Consider the following 26,080-nt stretch of genomic DNA (forward strand, 5'->3'; position numbering starts at 1 on the left):
GCCAGTGTTGTCGACGTGCCTGAGAAGCCCACGATGTGCACACAGCTACTTCACTTACAAAAACATGTCGATCCACCTCGTAACGCTTGGCTCAAAGCCATAAAATACAGCATAGAAGCATTCGGTGACTGCTGCGCATGAAACCGATTCCCACAACGCGTGGGATCTGCCGAATTATTTTCTACTTATCTTCCTAACAGGTTCTCAATCGTGTTCCGAGACGGCTGCACCTCGTTAGCTCATTTTCTATAGGGAATGCATGCACATTCAGCTGTTAGAGGTTGCGGCCGGCAGTTTCAGGGCATTCTGCATGGGTACTGCAGGTCTCGTCTCATTTGCAGACCTCGGTTTCCCGTGCCAGGCTAGACGTGTTCTGGACCGTTGGACAAGCACATATTTCGGACTGCTCGACAAAGACGCAGTCCGAAATGTGTGAAGAGATAACTGCGCGCTTGTCCAATGTGAGCACGCTGCGACAAGTATTTAGCGAATAAGTGCATTAATACATAAGTTGCAGGAGATAGAAAAATCATTTCGGCTGGTTTCAGTTTCTCGCCGCTCGGCCTCACCAACCTTCTCCGAAGCTCAGGGGTGTAGGCGTAGCCCGTCGTCGCGGCTACGCCCGCATCGGCAACGTAACACGACGTCAGCAAATGCGGCATAGGTCCGCAGCAAACGACCGAACAAGGCTTGCTCCACGTGTTGATGGTGTCAGTTAACCGTCATTTGCTCGTAGGCGGCGCGGTGAGGGAGCCCGGTGCGATGCATTGACGAGGTAAGCAAATACACGACTGGCGCGACAACAGCGCGGCCAAAACTACATCACTGGTCAAGGTGAAATTTCGCTATGCAGAGGGCCAATCGATGAGGTCAGTGTTACGTCACTTCGCGGGAAAAGAGGACTGGAGAGGGGCGCGGGAGCTATTTTGCAAAATGAGGCGTCAGCGTGGCGCGCAGCATTGTGATATCTGCAAAGTGTGATCGCCTCGGCCTTCTGAACTAATGAGGGAGCTTGCTTGCAAGGCGTAAAAAGAAGTCGGGGCCTGTTTACTGGGCACGTATTCTCAAACGATCGCAAAAGGCGATAGTATCGCGTTTGGTGACGTAGAATTTGATGAGTTCAATAAGTAAAAAAAAATACTTGCCTGTGACGTCATTGTTGCAACTGGCCGTTGGTAGTACGAATGTCTCACAACACAGGAGTGAGCGCACCGTACGAGCGCAGAGCAACTCGAGTGCGGCGTTTTCGAGCGTGTGCTGCTGCTTCTACGCAGTGGCCAGGCTTGGCCGGCTTGGCTGTGGCTACTTGAAGTGTAAGACGTATTGAAAGTGCTTTCAACGTTTTTTTGTTCGATTATTTATTGCACAGTATAATATTTAAAGAATGCAACTTTGAGTGAAACGTATTTTCATTGCGAGTTTAACACGGCGTACTCGGAGAGTTCAGCTGTAGCGTACCGCCGCAGCGACATCGTCTCAAGATCTCTACATGTTGCCGGCTCGCGATAAACCACGCGAGCAACGCACGGTTCGTGTTCCTGGGACGTTCAAACCACGAAAAAACACGCGCTGGCAAAGAACGAGTGCTGATAACACCCCAAGGTAATGCTCGATGAAAGCTTCAGCGCAAAAAATGCTGCGTATATCCACCGACGATTGAATACTAGACGCTACCGCCTACGTCACTGCAATGCTAGACTTCACCACGAACCGACGGTTAACGGTGCCTTCGTTTATTGCAAATATGTCGAGAGCACCGTCGAGCACCATGACGCAAAATTGACGTCGGCGGAATTACCAGATGGCGCCCTAACTTTTCCGGTTTGCTCAATAGCCAATCAGCGCGCACCAAAAGCGATACTTTTGCGATTGTCGCCTTTTGAGAATACGGGCCGTGGCTCTTCAAGGAAGGTTTGCGCGTTGCCTCTAGTGGTGAAGCGCGGCGCGCAGATAACGTGGTGACGATCATGTAGGCAACGCATGCTCGCGAAAACAGTCGAAATTTCAACAAAAGGCTTCTAGAAGCAGCCGCACTTCTAGCTAAAATGGAGGTCACACGCAGAAATGCACCTACGTAAAGCGCATCACTTGCAACGTAACCGGCCACGGCGCGAGACCGATTAATAGACAGTTATAGTTTAGCGGGCTTAATGGAATAGCGGGACCGAAATGCGCATGTGCAGTACCGTAAGTGGCCTGTAGCGTTTACCGTACGCACGCTGTTCTTCAGATTTAGCGTTACCGTGTTTGCGTGGTTAACATAGTGTACGTAAAACATGGCGGCGGTTTTCGACGCCCGCTTCGAACTGAATTTAGCGTTGATGTGGATGGATCCACTTCTTTCGTAGCAAACGACTGTGCGAAATGGCTTCGCTTGCCTTCCGGTAGATTCGACGACACGGTATTACGGATAACCTAGCGTAGTTTTTGAAATCGCTTCCCATTTCGAACGTCCCTAGGCCTATCTAGAAGATCGGTGTAAACAAGTCTGCAACATGAAAATTTTCGCTTTTGGTGCTTAGTTCATATTTATTTACTTTTATTTTCACTAAAACAAGCAGTAATATTGCTACGTGCGGGGATACAGGCGAGCATTCTCGGTTTCTTTCTTTCTCGGTTTTGTTCTTTTCAATTTTTTTAACGCATTCACCCTTCGCTAGGTCGCGCCACCGTCCTGGCTTGGGCACGTAAAGGCTATCCCGCTAAACTGAAACCCGCTTTCCGCAACCAACGTTTGCGGCATGGTAACGCTATTCGCTTAACCCCCGCTATCACGCAAACGCTAAACTATAACTGTCTAATGACACCATGCGAAACGCGCCAACGTTCGCTGCCAATTAAAATGGTTTTTATGGTTGCTGAAGATCATGTGAGGCGATATTTGTGGGTTGTAGTCACGTGGGTCCGGTCGGTGGCTTCGGTACACGATAAAAGACCGCAAATAAACACAGCTAGAGGCTAGCGGGGAATTTCGCTGCCGACGCTTGCCTCCTGGCGCCACGGTGGCAATACAGTTGCATTTCTCCTAAAACATCCAACGATGAAACCTACTAAAAAACATGGCTTATCCCTCTGTCATAGGAGTCGGTATAACACGAAAGTGAAACGCGTCTTCACAGACGTAGTTGACCGTTTGTTGTGCATTTTTTCGCCCCATGGACAAAGGAGTGAATGCTGTAGCAACGAATTGTAATGTCACGCGAAGAATAGCAAGCAGCTTGAAACTTGCAACGCGCTGCTCAAGCAGAAAGGCCGCACGGACGAACATACACAATATGAGCGCGAACTAACTGTCACAGCTCGACAGTTAAAGCGCGCTGCTCAAACACAAAAGAGGACGCACAAAACGAATGCACAAGTATACACAGGATGAGCGCGAACTGTCACAGTTGTAACTTATTTGTTTGTGAGCAGCGTGCTCCTTTCTCAAACTCGGCCACTGCAGTAAGCGAAGTGACCTTTGTGCTGTCTGTAACGTCAACGCAAACTTGCGGTGAGAGCGCGAGATGTACAAACCACCGCCATTACGAGGTAAGCAAACGCGCACGGGTGACCACGCCCTGCGCGCGCTCACCGCAACGCATGAGGTGATGACCCTTAAAGCGCGCCCTTCGAGCCCTTCGTGCCATCTTGCTAGTGAAAACAAAAACACGCCGATGTACCACTGATCTCCGAGTATCGCCACCACCAAATGGTGTATATAAATAGCTCACTGTTATTATGGCGAGCAAGGCGTCGTCTGTGGCCGAGTCGTTTCGCGCCGCATGCTGCGGAGCGAGGGGTCGTAAGTTCGACTCCCGGTGACGAAACTTTTTAACACGAAATTGTTTTATGCCGGGGTCCACCAAGATTTTCATGGCGTATTTCGGTCACGGAATTACGTCAGCAAAATGAACGCCATCAGATGGCAAAGAAGAAACTTATAAGAAAAAGTTCTGTTGACGGGAGTCGAACCCGTGACCTCTCGGTCCGCGACGATGGCTGGCGGGCGTTTAGCCCACTGAGCTACCGCCAAACACATAACGGAGTCTACATGAACGTGCCTTTTATCTTGCACACTTTCCTCTCACAGTGGTCTTGCCTGGACGGATATAGATGGATGCTATGAGCGTCCCCTTTATAACGGGGTGGTGACATGTGTGCCACCAGGCTCGAAAAACAAAACACAAAAATTGGCCGCGTATCTGCGTGCTTCGCTGCAAATGTCGTCGAAAGACGATTAAGGAGCGCTGCGTTAGAGTTACTGTATATGCTTGCTTTGGGTAGCAGAGATGCGCATAGGTCTGGCTAGCAACCATGGCTATGTCGCGAAGACTCATTCCGTTTTTGCAGGCAACATACCTACCGGGTGACCGGTCGATATATTTGGCTTGTCGAAGACCGGTGATTTACCTTCATGTGAATGACTAGTGTCAATCCAGTTCGCTGCAGCGGCGCCATCGAGAAACACAAAAATTGGCCCCAGCGTCAGCGTCTCCGCAGCGCATGGTTGCTAGCGGTGTTTGGAAGACAGATGCGCAACTCTGCTACCTAAAGGTATCATATGCAGTAATTCTACGCTGCGTTAGAGTCACTAGAATATTTTCAGAGTATCGCATCTGCTTTCCGCGCGCTGCCGCCGACGCGATTGGCTTACTCGCATCACGTGACCTCTCGCCGCCATATCCCTTCCAAGCGCTTTGGGTGCAGGCGCGTTGAATGCAGAGCGTGGCCGGACATTTAGCAGTACTACTGTCCCCAGAAGTATTTCGTCGCTTTTTAAAACGCGTCATGCAGATGCCAGAGAGTAGCTCACCAGCAATCGCGAACGTTGCTGGTGAGCTGTTAATGTTTCCCACACGGAATGCAAAAATATACGAGATTCCCGGAGTAGCTCACCAGCAACGTTCGGTTGCCGGTGAGCTACTCCGGGAATCTCTTATATTTTTGCATTCTGTCTGTGTTGTGTCGTGCATATCAATTAAGACACATCAAAGGAAACATTCGTTCCTCATTCTTTATTTCTTCTTCGTCGTCTTCGCTGAGGCGGCCGCCGAGCACGTGCCATCTCCTGGCGCCGTAGTCGGCAGTGACGCCTTATACGACATATCCCCTTTTGCGAAAAAAAATAGTTGCTACCTAATATAGTCCTTGAACTTCTGCGGTGTCTTCTTTTTACGAGTACTCCTTCTAATACGCGCTTGAGATCCCGACATATTGAGTGAAACTTGCGCACTGTCTGCTGCAAGTGGTTCAGGAGAGTCCGAATTTTCATGACTATCCACTCTTGATGTGCCAGGATGCGATAGATCACCCATAACTGTACCAGACGATTGAGTGGATGCCGGTGACCAGTTCATAACAGCAGATGTGCCTGATCTCATTTTGCTGACAGCTGCAGGGTGAACAGCAGCTAACGTGGACGCGTTCCACTCTCGTCCATCTTCCAACAAGTACGAGGCTGGTCCACGCTTTTCAACGATCTTCTTGGGCGCGGAGAACTGTGAAGATAGCTTCCCAGGAATGGTAGATAATTTAACCCGCACGTAATCACCAACGGCGAAGTTTGGTTCCTTGGCCCCGCGTTTTTCATCTGTATAGCTCTTGGACCTGGTTTGCTTGTTTTTCACGCGCTCTCGCAACTGCTCAATCGCCCTTGACGGGTCCGTGCTGAAGCACTTGTCGGGCATGCCCGCTATGTCGAGCCTTGTTCGAGGTTGGCGTCCATGAAGAAGTACAGCGGGCGCAGCACCAGTTGTCGCGTGAGGCGTACATCGATATATTTGCAGGTATTCAAGCATAGCTATTTTTATATCACGGCGTTCAAACAGAGCCATTTGTATGTATGACTTCAATACCCTGTTGAATCGTTCCACCAAGCCGTTAGCTTGCAGGTAGTACACAGAAGAGTTGTAATGCTTGATTCCACGTTCTGCGAGAAATTCTTCAAAATTTGCTGATGAAAACTGTGGCCCATGATCGGATACGAGACCACGTGAGTATCCTTCGCGTGCAAAAAGTTCAAGTAAGAATTTCTTCACTGTAGATGTGGTCGCGTCTCTTACGAAAGCCACTTCAGGCCACTTGCTGTAATAGTCAATGATTGTAATGGCAAAACGGCAGTCGGCTGAAGCTTGCGTGAAAGGTCCTACGATGTCGATTGCAACTTTTTCCCAAGCTTTGTCAGGAAGAGTAACGGGTTGCATTGGCGCTGCAGAGGTACGTGCAGACTTGTCACAGGACTGGCAAATCACACATGTGCGCACAAGCTCTTCAATATGACTGTCCATGCACGGCCACCAATAGGACTCTCTCAGGCGAGCTTTGGTGCGACTAATGCCTGGATGTGACTCGCGGGCCAGATCCATAAAACGGCGTGTCATAGACGCTGGCACGACAATCCTTTCACCCCGGCACAAGATATCATTTACAACTGAGAGTTCAGCTCGCACATGAAAGTAAGCCAGCAGCTCTTTCGACAAAGATTTTTTGTCAGGCCAAGAAGTAATAGTGAAGTGCTTGGCTTGAGAGAGAGAGAGCGGGGTCGTTGGCACTGGCTTCTTGAAGCTCTTGCATGGTAACGACTGGAGACAGGAAGCATATGAATTCTTCTTCGGGTGCATCGCGGAGTAGACTCTGTACAGGCAGCCGGGAAAGAGCATCAGCTACGACGTTTCCACTACCCTTTCTGTATTCCACGGTGTAGTTGTAGCACACCAACAGTGAGGACCAGCGCGCAATCCTTAATGGACGGTGACTGGTTCCTTTCGTTGAAAGGAGCGTAACGAATGCCGCATGGTCAGTCCGTAAGATGAAAGGTCTCCCCCACAGGTAAACGTGCCAATGTTCGCAAGCCCAGACGCAGGCAAGAGCCTCACGTTCGCCAACTGAGTACTGCCGTTCATGTGGCTGCAGGGTACGCGAGGCGAACGCGACAGTTTGCAATGAGGTTCCGTTATCTTGCTGAAGTACCGCACCTAATCCATGTCCTGAGGCATCAGTCGTGACGTACCCCGGTAAGTGAGGATCGAAAAGATGAAGAACCTCGCAAGATGTTAGAAGAGCTTTCAGTCGCTCCAAACTGCCTTGTGCTGCCGCAGTCCAAACGAAAGGTGCATTTCCTCGAAGCAAGGCACGCATTGGCTCCACAACGCCCGAAAAATGGGGGATGAACTTGGAGTAGAAACCTGCAAGTCCCAGCATCGAACGAAGTTCGCTTATGTTTTTAGGTGACGGTGCCTTGGTTATCGCCTCAATGGATGACATAAGTGGGAATAACCCTCTAGCGCTGAAAAAATGACCAAGAAAAGTGAGCTCTGCGACGTCAAAAACACACTTGTGGTTCAACCTGAGGCCCGCATCAGAGAGCCGTTTCAAAACAGCGCGCAAATTGCCCAGATGATGCTCGCGGGAGCGTCCATACACGATGATGTCGTCAATGTAAAATAAGACGCATCTGCACCCTTTTAGGATCAAATGCATCATCTTTTGAAATGCTGAGGGCGCCGATGCTAGTCCGAAGCAAACCCTTTTGAAGCGAAAGAGTCCGTCATGAGTTATGAAGGTAGTAAGGTCACGGCTCTCTGGACTGAGTGGTAACTGGTGGTACGCAGAAGCTAAGTCGAGCTTTGAGAATCGCTGCGCCCCAGCCAAGCTGTTCAGTAGTTCTTCAGTTTGTGGCAAAGGAAAACTGTCCACTATCACAGCTTTGTTTGGCTCCCGTAGGTCAACGCACATGCGAATCGAGCCATCCTTTTTCCTAGCTGCCACAATGGGTGACACCCACTCTGACGAGTCGACGCGCTCAATGATGCCCTGGGCTTCTAATTTTTGTATTTCTGCCGAGACTTGCTCGCGAATGACAAGTGGCAGCCGTCTCAGCTTGCTGGCCACTGGTTGAACAGACGCGCGAACTTTGACCTTGTGACAGAAGCCTTTAACAGTTCCGAGCTCTTTTGAAAATAGGTGTTCGAATTCGAAACGTAACTCTTCAGGCAACACAGGAGTTTCTTGCGTCATCAGAAGACACTTAAGCGGTGACCCCTGAATCTTGATGTCCAGGGCCGCAATGCCATCTAATCCAAGAATGGTTGTTCCTCCAGGCACAACGTACAATAAGATAGAGGTGCATCGACCATTGAATGAGGCCGCAGCAATGAAACATCCTTGAATTGGAATGGCGGACTTGGAATAATCGAGAAGCTGAACGGATGTAGATGTCCGAGGATACACTTTAGAAAAGTGACGTTTGTAAAGGTCCTCAGCCAGAACGGAAACCGATGATCCGGTGTCTATCAAGAATGACACCGAAATTCCCTCAATTTCTAATACTACGTAAATTCCTTTCTTACGGCTCCAGATTTGACACACACTTAAGTGATCGTCTGGGTCAGCTGTATCGCTATCTTCCGCGACATGCTGAACATTTTTCGCGGACTTTCGTAGCGACTTGCACACCTTTTCCAAATGGCCAATTTTCTCACATTTTCGACACTTATGTGTCTTGGCCTTGCACTGAGGGCTATTTGCAAGGTGCTCCGCCGAACCACAACGATAGCATTCCTGCTCTTTGAAGGATTGTTGACTTTGACTTAGCGTCTTATAGCATGTGCACGTGCTACAATGCTTCTCTCTCTCCTTTGAAATATCTTTAACACGATGAACTTGTGATTCCTTTCGGGACAGTTCTCTGGCTTCACTTGTCGCCTGATCATCCTCTTTTGCAATAGTAAGGGCCCTTGAAAGCGTTAGGGACTCTTCCAGCAGAAGGCGTTCACGTAAATACTCGCTGGTCGTTTTCTCTATCAGCTGGTCGCGTATCATGTCGTCCGCCAAGTCACCGAAATCCCACGCTCCTACCAAACTTCTCAGAGCGGTGATGTAATCCGCCGCAGTCTCACCTGGGGCTTGTGTACGTCGACGAAACCGGTGACGCGCAGTAGTGACGTTCACCTTGCTCCTGAAATGACCTTCCAGCGTCGCGATGGCACGGTCGAAGTCATCCGGGCTAGGAGACGCCAACGTCCCTTCCGTGGGGCTCGAAGCCGCAAGACCCGGGTCGTCCGTTGCCGTCAGAGTCTGGAAGATGCGCTGTCCTTCCAAGCCCAAGCAGTTGAGCAGAATCGCCTTCCGCCGTAGAGCAGGTAGGTCGGAGGCGCCCGAAGCAACCATGTAATTCTTGAAGGCTTGTATCCATTGCTCCCAAGGGATGACCGGGTGTCCAGGTGACGGCAGGAACGGGGGTGGCGGTTGTAGTCCAGAAACACTCATCGTAGAGGACGACAGGCGAACGTACAAAACTCACGAAGATGAAGGTCAGACCGGTAGCACATGGGCTCGTAAATCTTCGTCGCCAAAATATGTTGTGTCGTGCATATCAATTAAGACACATCAAAGGAAACATTCGTTCCTCATTCTTTATTTCTTCTTCGTCGTCTTCGCTGAGGCGGCCGCCGAGCACGTGCCATCTCCTGGCGCCGTAGTCGGCAGTGACGCCTTATACAGCAGTCTGGGAAACATTAACGTCAAAGAGCGTCATTCTACGCGGCTGCATAGTTGGCCGCGAAATCAATTCGCCCCCCTCGAAGAACACTCCTTTTTGCAGTGAACTACACAAACTTTGCTGGAAAAGCTCTCATGCAACAGGATATTTCATCGTTTCGGTTCGCTAAGTTAAGCGATATTGAAAACTACATACTACATACCTTTCTATTTGCTCGGCTGTTTATATCTCGATCTGTTGAACAGATTGTGCATGCATTTAGAGTTATAAGCGTGTCACGCACGAGAGCGAAATCAATGATTTATTAAAATAACTGTTTACTGTATACCTTGAAGGCACTTGTGGCATGATTATTTTCCACTGCGCAAATCTGAAGTGTGGAACTGTGTTGATAAACTTGGTATACGGCAATGTTAAAAAGCGTATTTTTCTTAATTTTTTTTTTCAAGAAAAAGGTTGCTAATGCTGCATTGCGCCGAGCGTACCCTTACAATACTGTTTAGTGGGTGAGAAATGGTCACAACAAAAAAAAAGGCTTATCTTTTCGCGCATTGAGGGACTCGATTTCATGCGAGCCCTAGGTCTATATACATACTGTGTTACAGTAGCATGCGCGTGAAAATTTTTCCGGATGTGCTATTTCTGATCCAAATAACGTAAAGCACTGGGCCGAGCAAGTTTTAACAAGAGTGCATTACCAAAAGAAAAGTTGAAATTAAAAGCAGTGCGGAAGCCGAACCCAATAGGCTTACTCGCTGCCAACGCCAACAAAAAAAAAGTTTGTCGGAACACAGCAAAGTATTTGCAATGATCTGCAACGTTGGCAATAATAAGGAGACAGAAAATAGGAAATGAAACGATTAAGTAGTGATGTAAATCATTGTTGATGACAATGTATTCGCAAAATAAAATGCGCCTTACCTACCGCACGCCGATTCACCCGTGCGTTCGGGTGCTGGCGTTCCGAACCGAGACATAAATACTTTATGGGAGGGTAGCGAATTAGGCGAGTTGGAAAATGCTCATGCTGGTTAGCGCAAACGCAACACAGACGAAAGCGCTTGCGTCGTCGTTTCTTCTTCTTTCGTCTGTGTTGAGTTTGCGCTAACCATCATGAACATAAGTACTTCACGCACAACTTCCACTTACCGTGCACACACCACTTCTATTACACATAACACTCAGCTGCACAGCAAGCATGGTACGCAAGCAAGGTATGCGTCAGCGATCAGTCGAAGGACGCAATGTTGAATGTTCTCGATGTTCGATAATGTTCTCGAGTGCGCTATGAAGTGAACCTGAACACCGACTGCAAAGCTAGTGCAAACAGTCAATGTTCACCAAGTGTCGAAGTAAATGGCATCTCACACGGTCATTACACTAATGCAACTATGTTTACAGCTCCGGACCTTGGGAACACACCCGGCCGTGACACGAAAAGAGACCGATGAAGCCACGAAGAGAGTTCGCGAGCACATGGCAACATTCGCCGCACGTTTCATTAGCTTACACCGCTTACCGCGCAGTTGATCCATGGCTGTCGATGACTCGAATCATTTCTGATATCCTGTTGAAGAAACACACACACACATATTGCAGTTACACCGAGCGTAACACGGCATCGAGGCGAAAAGATCGGTCACTTCTCAACATACGCTACCAACGCGCCGGACGGTCTGGAAGAGAAATGGCCGCCGCCGCCCAATGTTGCCCGCGTGCAGCCTACCTTTGCGGTACTCTGAAATTTTACAGTGACTCTACGCTGCGTGAGATATGGGCGCCATCTGGCAATATGTCGGGAAACGAGCTTGTACAGAGGGCACGGGGGAAGAAAGTTCTTTCCTTCCTTCATGGCAGAGGGCTTTCGTCGGCGCGTCGCATTCTCAGCGCAGCCGCATTTTCAGCACAGTTTAAGAAACCAGGATCTTTAGAAATATGTATTTATGTATTTTCTATTAAAGGAACACACCACCTAATACTTAACTAGTGATGTTGCGCCTCACATATGCGTAATATTTACTTTTTGATCGACAACGTTCACAAGTATGAACAGCCGTACCAGAAAAATGGGTTGGCGGTAAGCACGTCGTTGAACTTTGGCCGGGTGGCTGAATCAGGTGACAGATAGACAGACAGACCAAAATTTCTGCGTTTAAGTTCCCCAAGAAAGACTATCGTCTTTAAAAAACGCGCCGTTGCTGCGACCGTGCCATTAGGCGCGTTTCCAATATCAGTGTATTTTCGTTTAACACACCGCGAGGTGGTGGCTTCAGCTCCAGCCTCGCTCATGGCGTCCATCCATATCGAAAAATAGCTCTCCGACGCTCGCCTGGCTGCCGCACCTCCTTCCCCGCTTGCCCTGTGAGAATTAACTGCCAGGCTAGAGGGAAGACACAACGCGCGTAGCGTTTCTCTCCGCGTTTCACGACGCTTTCGAGGAGGACATACCGCGTATCAGTGTTTATTATGTGCTTGTTGATGCCATATTTGCGTGGGATTCAACATATGCGGCGTCCACGTATATGTTAAGAACTTCAGCTACCACAAGGGGTAAATCATGATCATGGGCGTTAGTCTTCGGCGCGGAAATGTGCCACTAGGCGTCAACGTGAGTGTGTCCACATAAGGCGGTGCTACATCTGCCAAACAACAATAGACATTATACAAGCTCTGATGTACCGATTCACTATAAACAATCAACTACTTCTGTGACGACCCATTTCACTTTCGTGTTATAGCGATTCCTATGACAGAGGGATCAACAATTTTTTTCTTTACCATCTGTTAGCCTTTATATTTTACAACGTCATATCCGTGACGAAAATGCGTCAGTGGAGCCGTGGTGGACTCCGGCATAAAGCACTTTCGTGTTAAAAAGCCCTTAAAGCGATCTCCCGGACGGCACCTTACAGCTTCCAGTGTATAACCAAATTCTCAGTAATCTGCATGATAAATAAGGTATTTGTTCAGGAACACACCGCAAGTACCACGGCCGCTCGATCTCCCCGCATTGGTGCGGCCTGCCGATTCGTCTCACGAACGCACGTGAAAGGAGAAGTTGACTGACTGGCCACGATTGGAGGGGAAGGAGCTGCATATTGGCGAGGTAATCGCCCTTTAACCTGCTTGCACCGCGAAGGTGTAATCCCACCAATTCTTTCTATTTTGTGACAGTCGTATCCTACCATCGGCCGGTCAGCATGGGATGCCGTTTTGTTTTTATGGACGGCTGTAAGGTTTAAAAGCGAGAGCTCTCTATGAAAAAGCTACTGAGGCCCTTCTTACCCAACGGGGCTGGAGATCTTAGCAGCTCCCTAAAAAACCTGCTCAGACTTTCTCGTAAACCACTTGCCCGTAAAGTCCTCAACGTGTGAAATCTTGCAACATTTGAGTGATAAATGATGCGCGTCTGAGACTATTTACGAAGAATCATTATTGATATTTGTCCGATTCATATTATACCAAGATATATGTCGCGCAAATAAATACGTCACGACACGCGAACCAATTCGCTCAGTGCCTTTATAAATAAAATGCACATTAAAGCTCGGCTATTTACTTGACACTGAAGTCGGAGTTACCACGTCTTAATCATCGACAGCAACATTATTAATATATTGTTGAGTTGCCGTACAAGCCAGAGCAAGGCGAGGATCATGTGGTTCCTCGTTGCCTGAGTCGGACAGCTGAAAGTCGCGGCGTGCATGTATCGAGAACCATCTACCTCTAAAAGAATTCATTCTTAATTGGGCTAGTTAGTCGTGCATACCTGGCTGAGACATATTACCGCAAGAATATTAGCTTCACTTCTTACACAACACCGGTCTAAGGGCGCATATCTAATACATATGAGGCGTTTTTTTTCTCTAGAAGATCCAAGCCCACTTTACCTGAAACTGAGAAAAACGCAGTTTTTTGCTGCTGCTGTCGGGCCTGCTCCAACAATTTCTTGCCAGTGTGCTCATGTCACCGAAAGACCTGAAATCAATATCCATATAGCCCACTATTGTCGGTGTGCAGGAGTACATTTGAGTTTTACATTAGAACACTTCATTTGGGCTTGAATCAGCTCGTAAAAGCAGTCTAAATCGCAGCGAATGAACGATAACGAGGAATGTGTTGCGACAAAATTAACACAATCCTTGTGCTTCCGTCGGTGTCGTCCTTGTTCGCATGGGCGTGATGGCGACGGCTAGACTTGTAGAGCGAGTGGTCCTTCCCGGCAAAAGGCGCACGATTATGGACTTTCGGCATCTTTTTATTGTTCTTGGCATCTATAGAAAGTCTTCAAAATGCTTCAGCTCTTCTTAGCTCGTCTTATGCCGCGCCATTTCGGATCACTTCTTTTTCTTCAAGAGATAGATCGGTGCTCTTTATACTTTTGCATTGCTCGTCATTTGTCACGTGTTGTTGTCATTTGAAGTAGAGCACCATGTCGGGCTAGTTGGTTTAAATTGATAATGACGACTAAAACTGCGATAAAAACACAAAGACAAAGACGAGGAAAACAGGACTCGCGCAGACTCACAACTTAACGTTTAATGTTAGAAAGATGACATATATACACAGTTAACATTTGATGAAATAAGATCATTGGACACAGATATATCTACGTCACAAAGTGGCACCTAAATATTTTAGCTCACAATCATCAAGAGATACTGAAGGTTCACTTATACACCTCCGTGTATTTTTATTCTTGAAAGCCTCCAACAACTCGCGTGTGCACCAGTCCTTGTGACGAAACAAAATCTTGGTTTTATTCACAAGCGGTTGGCAGAACTCGTTGCTGCCTACTTTGCACTCCCTACAGTGTTTGGACACATGCGAGTAGAACAATTCCTAAGATGCTCTTTCAGCCGAATATTTATACACCTCCCCGTTTGTCCCACGTACACCTGCCCACAAGAACAAGGAAATTCATAAACTACTGCGCAGGCGCATGGGACAAACCTGGACCTATGTTCAATGCTGCAAACAAATGGGCTGTAATTAGGTGTTTTGTCAATGGCATTCATTACCCTGGCACACAATCGCGACATTTTCTGAGGCGCCGAAAACACAACATTCACACCGTAGCGTTGAGCTACGTTCTTCAAATTATGAGCTACCTTATGCTGATACGGGATAACCGCAAAGTCCCCACCCTCGTTGGGGCGATTTCGGGATGACTGTGTGCCGTTCCTTTTAAACTTCTTAATCAGTTTTTCGCAGGCTGCTGCAAGCATAGGTAACGGATAACTAGATTTAGTTAGCCTGCTCAACTGCATTTGCATGCTTTCCGTCACTGCATGCGCGCAAGACTGCCGCACCGCAGCATCGATGCAATATAGGGCAATTCCACGGAGAAAGAAGTATTTGAGGAGGAGAATCTCTAGGCCGCGGCAACGCGCGAGGGCGGCGCGATAGCGTCACGGCGGAATTCGGTTTACGCCGAAGCACGACAGATGACGCTTTCGGCCAGTTGCCATCTTTTACATGCTTTTCTATGGACGCGACGCATAAAAATCGTGATAGCGCCTCGTACATTGTAAAATTTCTAAGATTTCCTTGTGTAAAATCGATCGCTAGATATGACAGATATTTAGCTGCAGTTACTAATCGATACTGCCAGAATTATAGGACGTACAGCGCTTGAAACGAACTGCTAGTAGTGGCCCCTGAGCAGACGACGTCTGCCGCCGCATGCACGCGCCCCTCCTTCCTCGCTCGCATGTCGGGCGCGCGCATGCGTAGGTGGCCTTGAGAGGGAAAGTTCCCTTCGCGATTTGCTGGTTTCTTTCTCTTTAGCGCTCTCAATGGCTTCCGCGCGTTGCGCCGGCGGCGCCGACTCCTCGATGTTTGCGCGCGCTTTTCACGCCGCGAGAAAGGAGAGTGCAGATTTCGACTAGTGCATCTTCAGGATGGGGCGGAAATGTGTCGTGCCGAACTGCAGCAGTGAATACGCGCCCTGCAAGGAGAAGGTAATTACCTTCAAAGTTCTATAGTGACCCAGTGAGGTTGGAAGCGTGGGCTCGCGCGTTACCACGAAAAGACCGACGGCTGAGGCCTCGTGACTATGTTTTCGAGAAGCACTTCTCGGACAGTGACATACAGGCGGCGCTATAATGGCGAGCTTGGTGGCGAAGTTCTCCCTGACAAACCAAAACGGCCAGTGTTGTTACGAGACGCCGTGCCTTCAAACTTTCCACGCACTGTCCCAGCTACTTGTCTACTCTTCTCAAAAAAGACAACGTGAAACTTCGACCACCTGGGGTTTTGTAACGTGCACCTAAATGTAAGCACATGGGCCTTTAGCATTTCGCCTCCATCTAAATGCGGCCGCCGCACAACCTAAATCTGAATTGAAGGCATATAGGGTAAGTCCCATCATTCGTTGAAACAAATTATACCTAAATCATTGAGTTTACGTTGTCAAAAATTATATATTTCGCGTTGCACAAATTATATCACGCTGGTAATTTTCCTGTATGTGACGCCATTTTTCTCGTTATTTTACCAAAAAACTTGGAGTGGGCTTGAGCTTCGCCTTTAAGAGTAGAACGCGATAGCGTAATCGAGCCCCGTGCGCATCGCCTTCTCAATTGCTAGCCTCACCGACACCGACACCGGCATTTCTGCGAAACGAGCTCTTTAACGCTGTCGCGTTAAAATATGGAGCCGGCGAGGACGCACAAAAACACATCCATTCGGACGTGAATCGCGAACGGCGAATCGGCGACGAATGGCCTTGAACCGACGAGCTTCGTTGGAGAGCGCGGTGAGAGGGACGCGCGCATTTTTCCTTCTCCGCTAGCGGACTCTCACGACAGAGGGCGCGTGAGCGCTGTGCCCGATTCCGTGACTTTATTAGGACGCCCGAGCGAGCGCAATTTCGCCTCCTCAAGAATTCTTGCTCCGTGGGCAATTCCATTCTTAACTAATTTTGAATGCCTAGATGAGCAATTTAGCGGACTTTTCTGAGACCTAGGTTGATACAGCCAGCATGTATGGGATGATTCAAAACGAAGCCGAATGTCTAGGAACTGCAACTCGTTGTTACTAGGAAGCTCAGTGTAAAACCAAGGCCTAGGCCCTAATATGGCTAGAAGTATTTCCCGCCGTGTGCCAGATGACGTCCGCCTGCGGTGCACGCAGGAATGTATCGAGGTACTCAACGGTGCGCCGGCAAGAGCACGAGACTCGGTGAACGTTCAGCAGCTCGTGAACCATTTCACCACTTCGAGCCTTTGCCTTCTTCAGTCCGAAAAGGAGGGAGGGTTCGTGGTGATTCCGGAGGCCTTGTATTTAGAGAGAGCACGTGCGGCTCTGGAAAAGAACTTTATTCCCGCCCCATCGAAGTGCAGCAAAGTAAAGAACCGTGCCCTGGCGCTGTTGGAGGACTTGAACCTATGTAGTTGCGCACCTCTCTTAAAAACAGCGCCGGGTTGTCTCTACAACTGTTCTTCTCAGTGAAAACCCATAAAGTAGGCATGCCTTTTCGTTCAATAGTTTCCGAAAGGGATAAATGGCAATGCGTTCTGGCGGGCTACCTTCAGGAGCACCTCGCGAATTTGAAACTAGAAGATTCATTTTTGGTGTCCAATTCGCCGGCCTTAGTACGATATTTAGAGGATTAGAACCCAGGAGGGTGCCAAGCGTTCAGCTTAGACGCTGAGGATCTATTTTATGCCATCCCGCAAAGAGAACTTATGGTTGCTGCGAGGAGTGCATTACGCAGTACAGTGATGAGCAGCGTTTTGTCGCACAGTGCGGCATTTCTCTTCAAAGTTTCCTGGTACTACTGAGCATGTATTTATCATCCACATACGTGTGCTGGCGAGGCCAGCACTACCTCCAGAAGTCAGGGGTGTGCATAAGGTCTCGGGTCGCCCCTGTGCATAGCGATATATTTTTATCTAAAGTGGATAGAACCGTTTCTAGGGGTATAGGTAGTACTGCTTCTCGTATTTTCCGCTTTGTGGACGACTACCTGATCTTTGCAGCTGAAGGCGGGCTTGAAGAACGTGTTTATCAAGCTAAGCAAGTCTTTAGCGAATCGGGGCCTAGGCCCTAGTTTTACGTCTGAGCTTTCTAATAACTCCGAGTTGCAGTTCCTAGACATTCGGCTTCGTTTTGAATCATCCCATACATGCTGGCTCTATCAACCTAGGTCTCAGAAAAGTCCGCTAAATTTCTCATCTAGGCATTCAAAATTAGTTAAGAATGGAATTGCTCTATCTTGCATCGATGCTGCGGCGCGGCAGTCTTGCGCGCATGCAGTGACGGAAAGTGTGCAAATGAAGTTGAGCAGGCTAACTAAATCTAGTTATCCGTTACCTATGATTGCAGAAACCTGCAAAAAACTACTTAAGAAGTTTAAAAGAAACGGCACACAGTCACCCCGAAATCGCGCGAACGAGGGTGGGGGCTTTGCGGTTATCCCGTATCAGCATAAGGTAACGCATAATTTGAAGATCGTAGCTGAACGCTATGGTGTGAATGTTGTGTTTTCGGCGCCTCAGAAAATGTCGCAATTGTGTGCCAGAAGCTTCTGGAGCTTGGCCTCCACAACACCACTGACGAGCTAATAGAAGTTCACACAGCGGCTCAGATAACGCGACTTTCATCCACTAAGCCAGGGATTAAGCTTTTAGCAGAAGCGGGTATTCAGCCCAGGCCGTCCAGAGGGCCCACGACATCGCGACGGAACTTGGACTTCCAGTCCCAACGTGGGCGGAGCCACCAACTTGATCTGGGGGCCTCCGGCTCCCCAGATTCGAGTTCCTCAGGTCTCCAATAAAGTTCTTGTCATGTCATGTCATGTCATGTGTGCCAGGTTAATGAATGCCATTGACAAAACACCTAATTGCAGCCCTTTTGTTTGTAGCATTGAACATAGGTCCAGGTTTGTCCCATGCGCCTGCGCAGTAGTTTATGAATTTCCTTTTTCTTCTGGGCCGGTGTACGTGGGACAAACGGGGAGGTGTAAAAATATTCGGCTGAAAGAGCATCTTAGGAATTGTTCTACAGATAGCTACTCGCACGTCGTCATTAGGAATTGTTGTTCTTTGTGGTTTTTGTCGTAACTTATTTTTGTATTCTGCCCAAAAAGCTCAGTTAGATGTTGGCGCTCGTCATCGTGTGTCTCCTTGTCCTAGTGCTCAGTTCCCGCTATAGCATTCATCATGACATGCCGACTAGCCCAAGCCGCCTTCCTTCTAAACCAACATCTTCATTTCATTTGTCATCTATTTCATATCTACCGTCTTAGAGTGAAAGAAGGACATGATACTGTATAGCGCAATACTCGAAAAGAAACACTAAGAGGCAGAAAGTAGGAAAGTCGGCCTCTTACTCAGTCAATTCGAGTTTTGCCCAGCGATATTACGCCCTTGAGTAAGTATTAGTAGAACTCGTTGTTGGGCTAGTTGGTGCACTGCATGAAGGAATTATACCCAGCCGAAAACAGACGAACACAGGAAACGGTGAAGGCGACAGCAAAGCGGCTAGACTACCAACTCTTTTAATCACCAAAGCGAGGCTCAAATGTATACACTCATGCGGTCACATGGTCATATCCCTATCGCTCTTTACATCAACCGAACCATATAGGCATAACACAAAACATGGTATGCTATTACTGTGTGTCATCTTCGCATCCTCGTTTCCTTCTCGAGATTACAAAAAAGATTGCAGGAAATCTTGTTCCATTCTGCGCAATGCCACAGAGCTATCACTACAACATGCTTCGCCCTTTATCGCAATGTGAAAGGCGCCTCAAGTATTTCACGTGCCATTCTTCCATGACTTCGGCCCAAAATTCTCAAGTCAGGCAGTACCGGCTTACATTTGCACTGTTTACAGTGAAGGGCCAGATTCGATCCTGTTCCCTTTTCTAACGATTTCAAATGTTCCCACGCTCTAGTGTTTACACAACGACCCGTCTAGCCTATGTACGCCACCGCACACGTCAGTGGTATCTCGTATATGACGCCAACAGCACAATCCACAAAGATCTGGCCATGCGTCGTATCACACTGTGTGATACGAGCCTCGCTTTGGTGATTAAAAGAGTTGGTAGTCTAGCCGCTTTCCTGTCGCCTTCACCGTTTCCTGTGTTCGTCTGTTTTCGGCTGGCTCCTTGTTGAGTAAGTACCAGCGCGCCCAAGAAAAACTAATTGTGTAAGGAACGCGCGATAGCAAAGAAACAATAACATAAACGAAATAGGTTGGGTGCTGCCATTTTGATTGTTTTGGTCACGATTGTTGGCGCAGCGCTGGTCTAGTGCATCTGGCTCAGATTCAAAGAGTTGCAGGATTTGGCTCATTTTTGTATTGAAAACTGCCTTTTTGAGCTGACGTTACCATCAGGTATCGTTCCATTTTGACTAAGATGGTTTTAAGAGTGAAATATGCTTAGGCTCCCGTGAAATTTAGCCCAGTTTTGTTTCTGGAGTTGGCTCTTTTAGAAAAAAAAAACACCGTAGATATACACACAAAATATTATCTCTTAAAAACCTATGTGGCAATAAAAAAGAACGAAGTCGAATACGAGCGTTACTCACGACTGTTTATTGGCAGGAAAGACCGGGCTCCTCATATATATCCGTTTGTCACGCATGCGCATACAGGAATGGAGTAATACGTGTATATTAGAGGTGGTTGCGTACAAATTCAAATTAGGAGTCCAGCAAAGCGAGCCGGATCATAAGTGAGCCGTCTATCGCTTTGCTGTACCCCTAGTTAGAATATTGGGCGCAAGGTCCCCACTGGAAACGTCGGCGCCACCGTCGGCGTGACGTGCTCGGTAGGATCACGTGGTCGCAGCAGCCGCCTCGGCTGATTGTGGAGCGCTGCCGCGTGCTTTGAAAACGAGTTTCGAGTTCTACCTGCGCTGTCGTCGGCTCAAATGCGGTGCTTTTCTCGCATTTTGAACCCAATTGAACCCATTGTACTAGGAGTGGCTGCCTCCGAAGGCGACGAACATGCTGCTGTACTTCTAGATGCAGCAGTGCCGGACTTACGCAACAGAGTCTAGTGTTAGCCTGCACTGGTACCCGCGGGGCAAGAAACTGCGTGAAGCGTGGGTTGTGAAGCTAAGAACCAGCAAACAGCCATCGGCTACGAGTGGTGTGTGCAACACTCCCTTCCGCGACGAAGACGTTCGCTACCGCGTCGGGGCTGCGATGTTCGGGGAGAAAGCGCGCACTGAGACGATCGTTCGCGCGCGCTTTCCGCCGGCTAATGCTGCTTATCTCTCGCAGGATGGAAAAGGCGCTACCGTTTACCAGGTACGATACCATCTCAGAACCTGCCCGTGCGACCTCTTGATCGTCGGTCCCGTGCTCAGCGTCCACAAAATCGGCCACAGATAATTAAGCCATTGTTTAGATACGGTGGAATAAAAAAAACTCACAGGTTCCCTATGCATTTCCATAAGATGACTGGAAGGCGTAAGCCATCTTCTTCGTCTTCTTGTAAGTCGATGCCCCACCACGGTGGTGTAGTGGTCATGTCGCTCGAATGCTGCCCCAAAGGTCGCGGGTTGGAACCCCGGCCACGGCGGTTGCATTTTCGTTAAAGAACCCCAGGTGGTCGAAATTTTCGGAGCCCTCCACTACGGCGTCCCTCATAATCATATCATGGGTTTGGGAAGTTCAACCCCAGATATTATTTATAAGGGTACTTGCTTAGGCCACGTGGTATCTATTCATTGTTACGTTATTGCGCACCACTTTGAGGACGAAGACTTAACCACATGAACACAAGCTTGTGTTTGCTTGTGCTTGTGTTCCACACGAAGACAACCACACGAACACAAGCGCAAGCTTGTGTTTGTGTGGTTAAGTCTTCGTCTTCGAAGTGGTTCACAATACGTAACAATTATATTATTGTCAGTCGATGTTGTGGTTCTCCCTCACCGTCCTCAAAAAGCTTGCTGCCCCTAACGCGGCTTTTCACTGCCTCCGTGATCGGCCCAGTTATGTTTTTACTGCAGGGAGCGAGCTGCTCCCTGCAGTTTGCTTTCGTTGATAATTGCACAGTCACAGACCACGCCGAGAGCGAGCCGAGAAAGAAGCTTTGTACGACGTACAGTGCCGCGCCATCCCGTCTGCACGATCGACTTATGAGCGGCCAAAACCTAACACGTCCCCCCTAAAGAGTACGCTGGGCTGTTCTATGCTCAGTGATACGATAAAGCACTGCCGCGATTAGGTCGCTGGACTTTCTAACCATACAACAGTCTGCACAAACATTAAACACAATTGCAAGACAACAAGATAGGAGAATACAAGAAATGTAAACAAGTACATGCTAAACAATCAAGCACACCATTGCTGTTTCAAGCAGTATGATCACTAATGTCTGTTCCTTGAATTGACAATCACACAGTCCACAATATACAGCAGCAAGTGGGCAGGAACATTCACGTCCCCCCAGTTGGCATGGCACTGTCATTCTTATGGCTTCCATAAACTATTCTGGAGCCTTGATAATGCATCCGCATTACCGTTACATACGCCCTTCCGATGTTGTACTGACACATGATATCGCTGTAACGCCAGCGCCCATCTTGTCAATTTCGCCCCGTGCGGAGTCGAAGTTGCAAGGCACGACAGCGGATTGTGGTCGGAAACGACGTTTACTATGGCACCGAAAAGCCAGTAGTCAAACTTCTTTAAGGCCCATATTATTGCGAACGCTTCCCTCTCACTGGTCGACCAACGCATCTGGGTCGGTGAGAAGCGGTGGCTTGCCAAGGCGATAGGCTTCTCTTGCCCTTCGGCTGACATTTGCGCCAAACATGCTCCCGCCGCCGTAGCTGATGCGTCTGTGAAGAGCCAGTAGGGCTGAGATGGCTCTGGAGTGTTAAGCGCCACGGCCTCGCACAAAGATTGTTTGAGAATCTCAAATGCCGCCTGGGCTTCCTCCGGCCAGGGTATCTTATTAGGTACCGCTTTCTTTGTTAACAGCGTGAGCGGGCTCGTCACCTCTGCGTATCCTCGGACGTACTCGCGATAGTAGCCGCAAAGTCCTAACAGGCTGCGTAGTTCCTTTTTGGTGCGCGGTGGTACCAGGTTCTTAATCGCTGCTATTTTTTCAGGGTCTGGTGCATGTGTCCCTGAACCGACAATGTGCCCCAGGTAATGTATGTGGGATTGCGCAATCTGACACTTCTCCGGACTGGCTTTCAGTCGAGATGCTTTAGGTGCTCCTCCCAAGTGCTAGAAAAAATAGGAATATCATCGAGGTATGCCGTGGCATACATTTGATGTTGCGACAAGAGTTTATTCACCATTCTTTGAAAGGTTGCCGCGGAATTTTTTAGCCCGAAAGGCATCAGTTTCCATGCGTACTGACCCTCGTGCGTTACAAACGCGGTGAATTTCTGACTCTTCTCTTCCATCGGTACCTGCCAGTACCCGCGCCTAAGGTCCACTACCGTAATGAACTGCGCTCTACCTACTCGGAAAATCAATTCCTGAGGATTCATCATAGGGAGCGCATCCACTTTGGTGACGGCATTTAACGCCCTGTAGTCCACACACATGCGGATAGTCCCATCTTTCTTTCCGACGCATACTACCGGATGTGCGAACTCGCTCTCCGTGGGGTACATCAACTTCGAAGTCAAAAGTTCGTCAACTTGCCTGCTGACTTCCTTCTTTATTAGTTCCGGCACCCGATAAGGAAACACCTTTTTTGGCTGGTGGCCCGGTTCTATTTCTATCTTATGTTCGTATACCTTCGCTATACCCGGGGTGCCGTCAAAGAGTGTGCAATGTCTTTGGAACACCGCCTGTACTTCCGCCTGCGCGTCAGCATCAAGGTGAGCAACCTTCTCGCTCGTTAGCACTAGCTCTTCCCGCTTTATAGTGGTTGGTTGTGGAGCATATTCCACCTCCCCAAAATCATGGTCCTCATCGAAGACGACCCCGATATGACTGACCCTTGCATAGTAAGGTCGAATGTTGTTGGCGTGGACACTTTTCACCTTTCCCTCAGATGTTTCAACACGGTAAGAATGTTCGCGCTCACGTCCAACCACTGTGAATGGGCCTAGCTATTTAGGTGACATCTTACAATTCCGATCATTGTCGAAAACCACAACTTGGTCGCCAACGTTAAAAGCTTTGAGCCTGGTGCTGCGATTATACGCACTGGCGTAACTCTCCTGATGAGTTGCACTCATTAGCTCAGCAATATTAGCGGCAGTCTCGAGCTGCTCCTTAAGTTGCTGTAAATACTTAGCGGGGCTTTCTCTCAATATTGCCGGCACCGGCATTTCTCCCGTCCATGTCCTCTGCAGTATTAGAAGCGGTCCCGTGGGATTCCTTCCATACAATAGACGAAACGGAGCTACTCCGGTTACCTCATGGGGAACTTCCCGATAAGCCCATAAAACCATTGGGATCAATTTGTTCCAATTCTTGGAGTCTCTCTGAACGACATGATACAACATGTTTTTCAGTACTCGATTCCACCTCTCTACAACTCCATTACTCTCTGGGTGTTCTGGCGTTGAGAATCTTGGTGTGCAGCCTAATTTTTCCAGCATCATTTGCGTGAGCTGAGATTTAAAATTAGTGCCTTGATCGGAGCAGATCATCTCCGGAACGCCTGTGCGACTGAAGATCTCAATCAGTGCATCACAAGTCGCCTTAGCTGTCAAAGAGCGCAGTGGTACCACCTCTGGCCACCTCGTGCAAAGGTCCACTAAGCACAGCGCGTACTTATGCCCTCTCGCTGACGGTGTGTCCAGGGGTCCGATTACATCTACATTGACAACTTGGAAAGGGTGTTCGGGTCTAGTGAGCGGAGTTATAAGCACCCTATCCGTGCGATGCCTGTCTGAACGAATTTGACATTCATGGCACGAACGACTATGGTCTAATATCTCCTTCGCCATACCCGGCCAAAAGAAGTTATACGTAATGCGAGCTTTTGTTTTCTTTAGCTCTAGATGTCCCCCACATAGTGGCTCATGGGCTAAGTGCATTACCTCAGTACGCTTATCTTTGGGGACCACTAGCTGACTCACTCGAGTGCCTGCTATTGAGTCGCAGTGGTATAACACTCCGTCTAAAATGAACATGCCGGATTTCCCACTACGAGCATCATCCCAACATTTTTTTAGCGTAGTGTCACCCAACTGCACTTTGCGGAACTCTTCTTTTTGGCCTAATGACACCTCCCTTTCTTCATCAATTTGCTCATCTTCCCCGGAAACGTCTTTTTCCTCCAAGGTAAGATTGCAGGCCACAACTTTTGGTTTCTCTACTGCTTGTTCTGCCTCATGAGCAGGCTCGGCCGGTGCTCGACAGGGTGCCAGAGGGCTGCTGGCCTTCAACAAAAGTTTCCAATCTTCCTCGGTCAACAAACAATCTGTGCCCTCGACGAGCTCATCAGTTAACGCGCAGAGTAGGTCGACGCTCTGAGGCTGCGTCACCACTCGCGGGCTATTTAATTTTACCGGCAACGTAGCTAGCCTTGCCTCGATCGTTTTACCAAAAGCAGACACCAATCTTACCGTGCCAGACGGCTCTACTAAACTTCGCGGAAGCAGACTCTCCCGAATGACAGTTATCTCACTCCCTGTATCCAAAATTGCATCTGCGGATACGTCTGCACATGATACAGGAATTAGCTGCAGTTTATTTGTGCCTTCACCCTCGTGTTTCAGAGACTTCACCTTTGCGCTAAGGACGCCATCAGGTATTTCAATTTCCGTCTCGTGGGTTAAAATTACCTTTTCGACCTTCCGCTTTGGCTCCGTAGCCTTTTTGGGGTTGCTCTCTTTATCACTAGGCTTCGGGCACTCTTTAGCGAAATGGCCTGAGCCGTGACATAAGTGGCATTTCACGGCCCCTTTCTCAACTCGTGTCGCCGGCTTCTGCCCCATTTCTACGGTTGGTTGCTTTGAAGCACGCCCTTTCCCTTTCGCTTGTTCGAAAGTTTCGAGCACTTTAGCGATCTCAGTTGGCCTAAGCCATCCCTCGCCTTCCCTTAATCTCACATACTCCCGACCCTTCGTACTTAGTCCCGATTTTATACGGTCAGCAACCATGAGTTCGGTCATCACTTCTACCGTGTCGGCCTCTCTCACTTGAAGGTAGTATGAGAAATAAGTTTTCACGCGGGACGCGAACTGCGCCCACGTCTCTTCCTTCCGCTTTACTGCTCGTTCAAACCTCTGCAGATACTCTGCCGGAGAAAGCTTCAGTTCCGTCAGTACTGCTGCTTTAACTGCCTCGTAATCTGCACTCTCTTCAGGGTTGAGGTTACGCAGTAGGTAACGAACTCGTTCGGTTAGTGCTGGTATAACCAAATGCACGCGACTCTCATACGGTACTTGGTAAGTAGCAAACAGTTTTTCTACTTCCTCAAACCATAATGGCACATCCGCGTCACTCGGCAGGCGAAACCCTTTCAGCACTTTTGCACATTGCTGGACAGAATCGAAACACCGTCGCCTCTGATCACCCGTCTCCGACCCAGAGTTGGACAACGTGCCATTGAGACGTTCCGCGTTCATTCTAGTTTGCAATAGCTTTTCGTACTCAATCTGGAGACTGAGCCTTTGGATTTCAAGTTCGAGCGTTCTCGTTTCACTTG

The 26,080-nt window shown here is 48.6% G+C and overlaps 1 protein-coding gene across 1 annotated transcript; it reads right to left on the reverse strand.

Moving 5' to 3' along the window:
- Positions 1-331: 331 nt before the first annotated feature.
- On the reverse strand, positions 332-26,057 carry LOC125757554 (uncharacterized; the record flags this gene model as incomplete). Its single annotated transcript, XM_049413134.1, has 2 exons — positions 332-470; positions 24,787-26,057. Coding segments are annotated over 2 exons (1,410 nt in total), but the record flags the coding sequence as incomplete, so codon positions are not given.
- Between the last annotated feature and the right edge of the window lie 23 nt (positions 26,058-26,080).

The sequence above is a fragment of the Rhipicephalus sanguineus genome, chromosome 3, assembly GCF_013339695.2.
Source record: "Rhipicephalus sanguineus isolate Rsan-2018 chromosome 3, BIME_Rsan_1.4, whole genome shotgun sequence".
NCBI classification, from domain to species: Eukaryota; Metazoa; Arthropoda; class Arachnida; order Ixodida; family Ixodidae; genus Rhipicephalus; species Rhipicephalus sanguineus.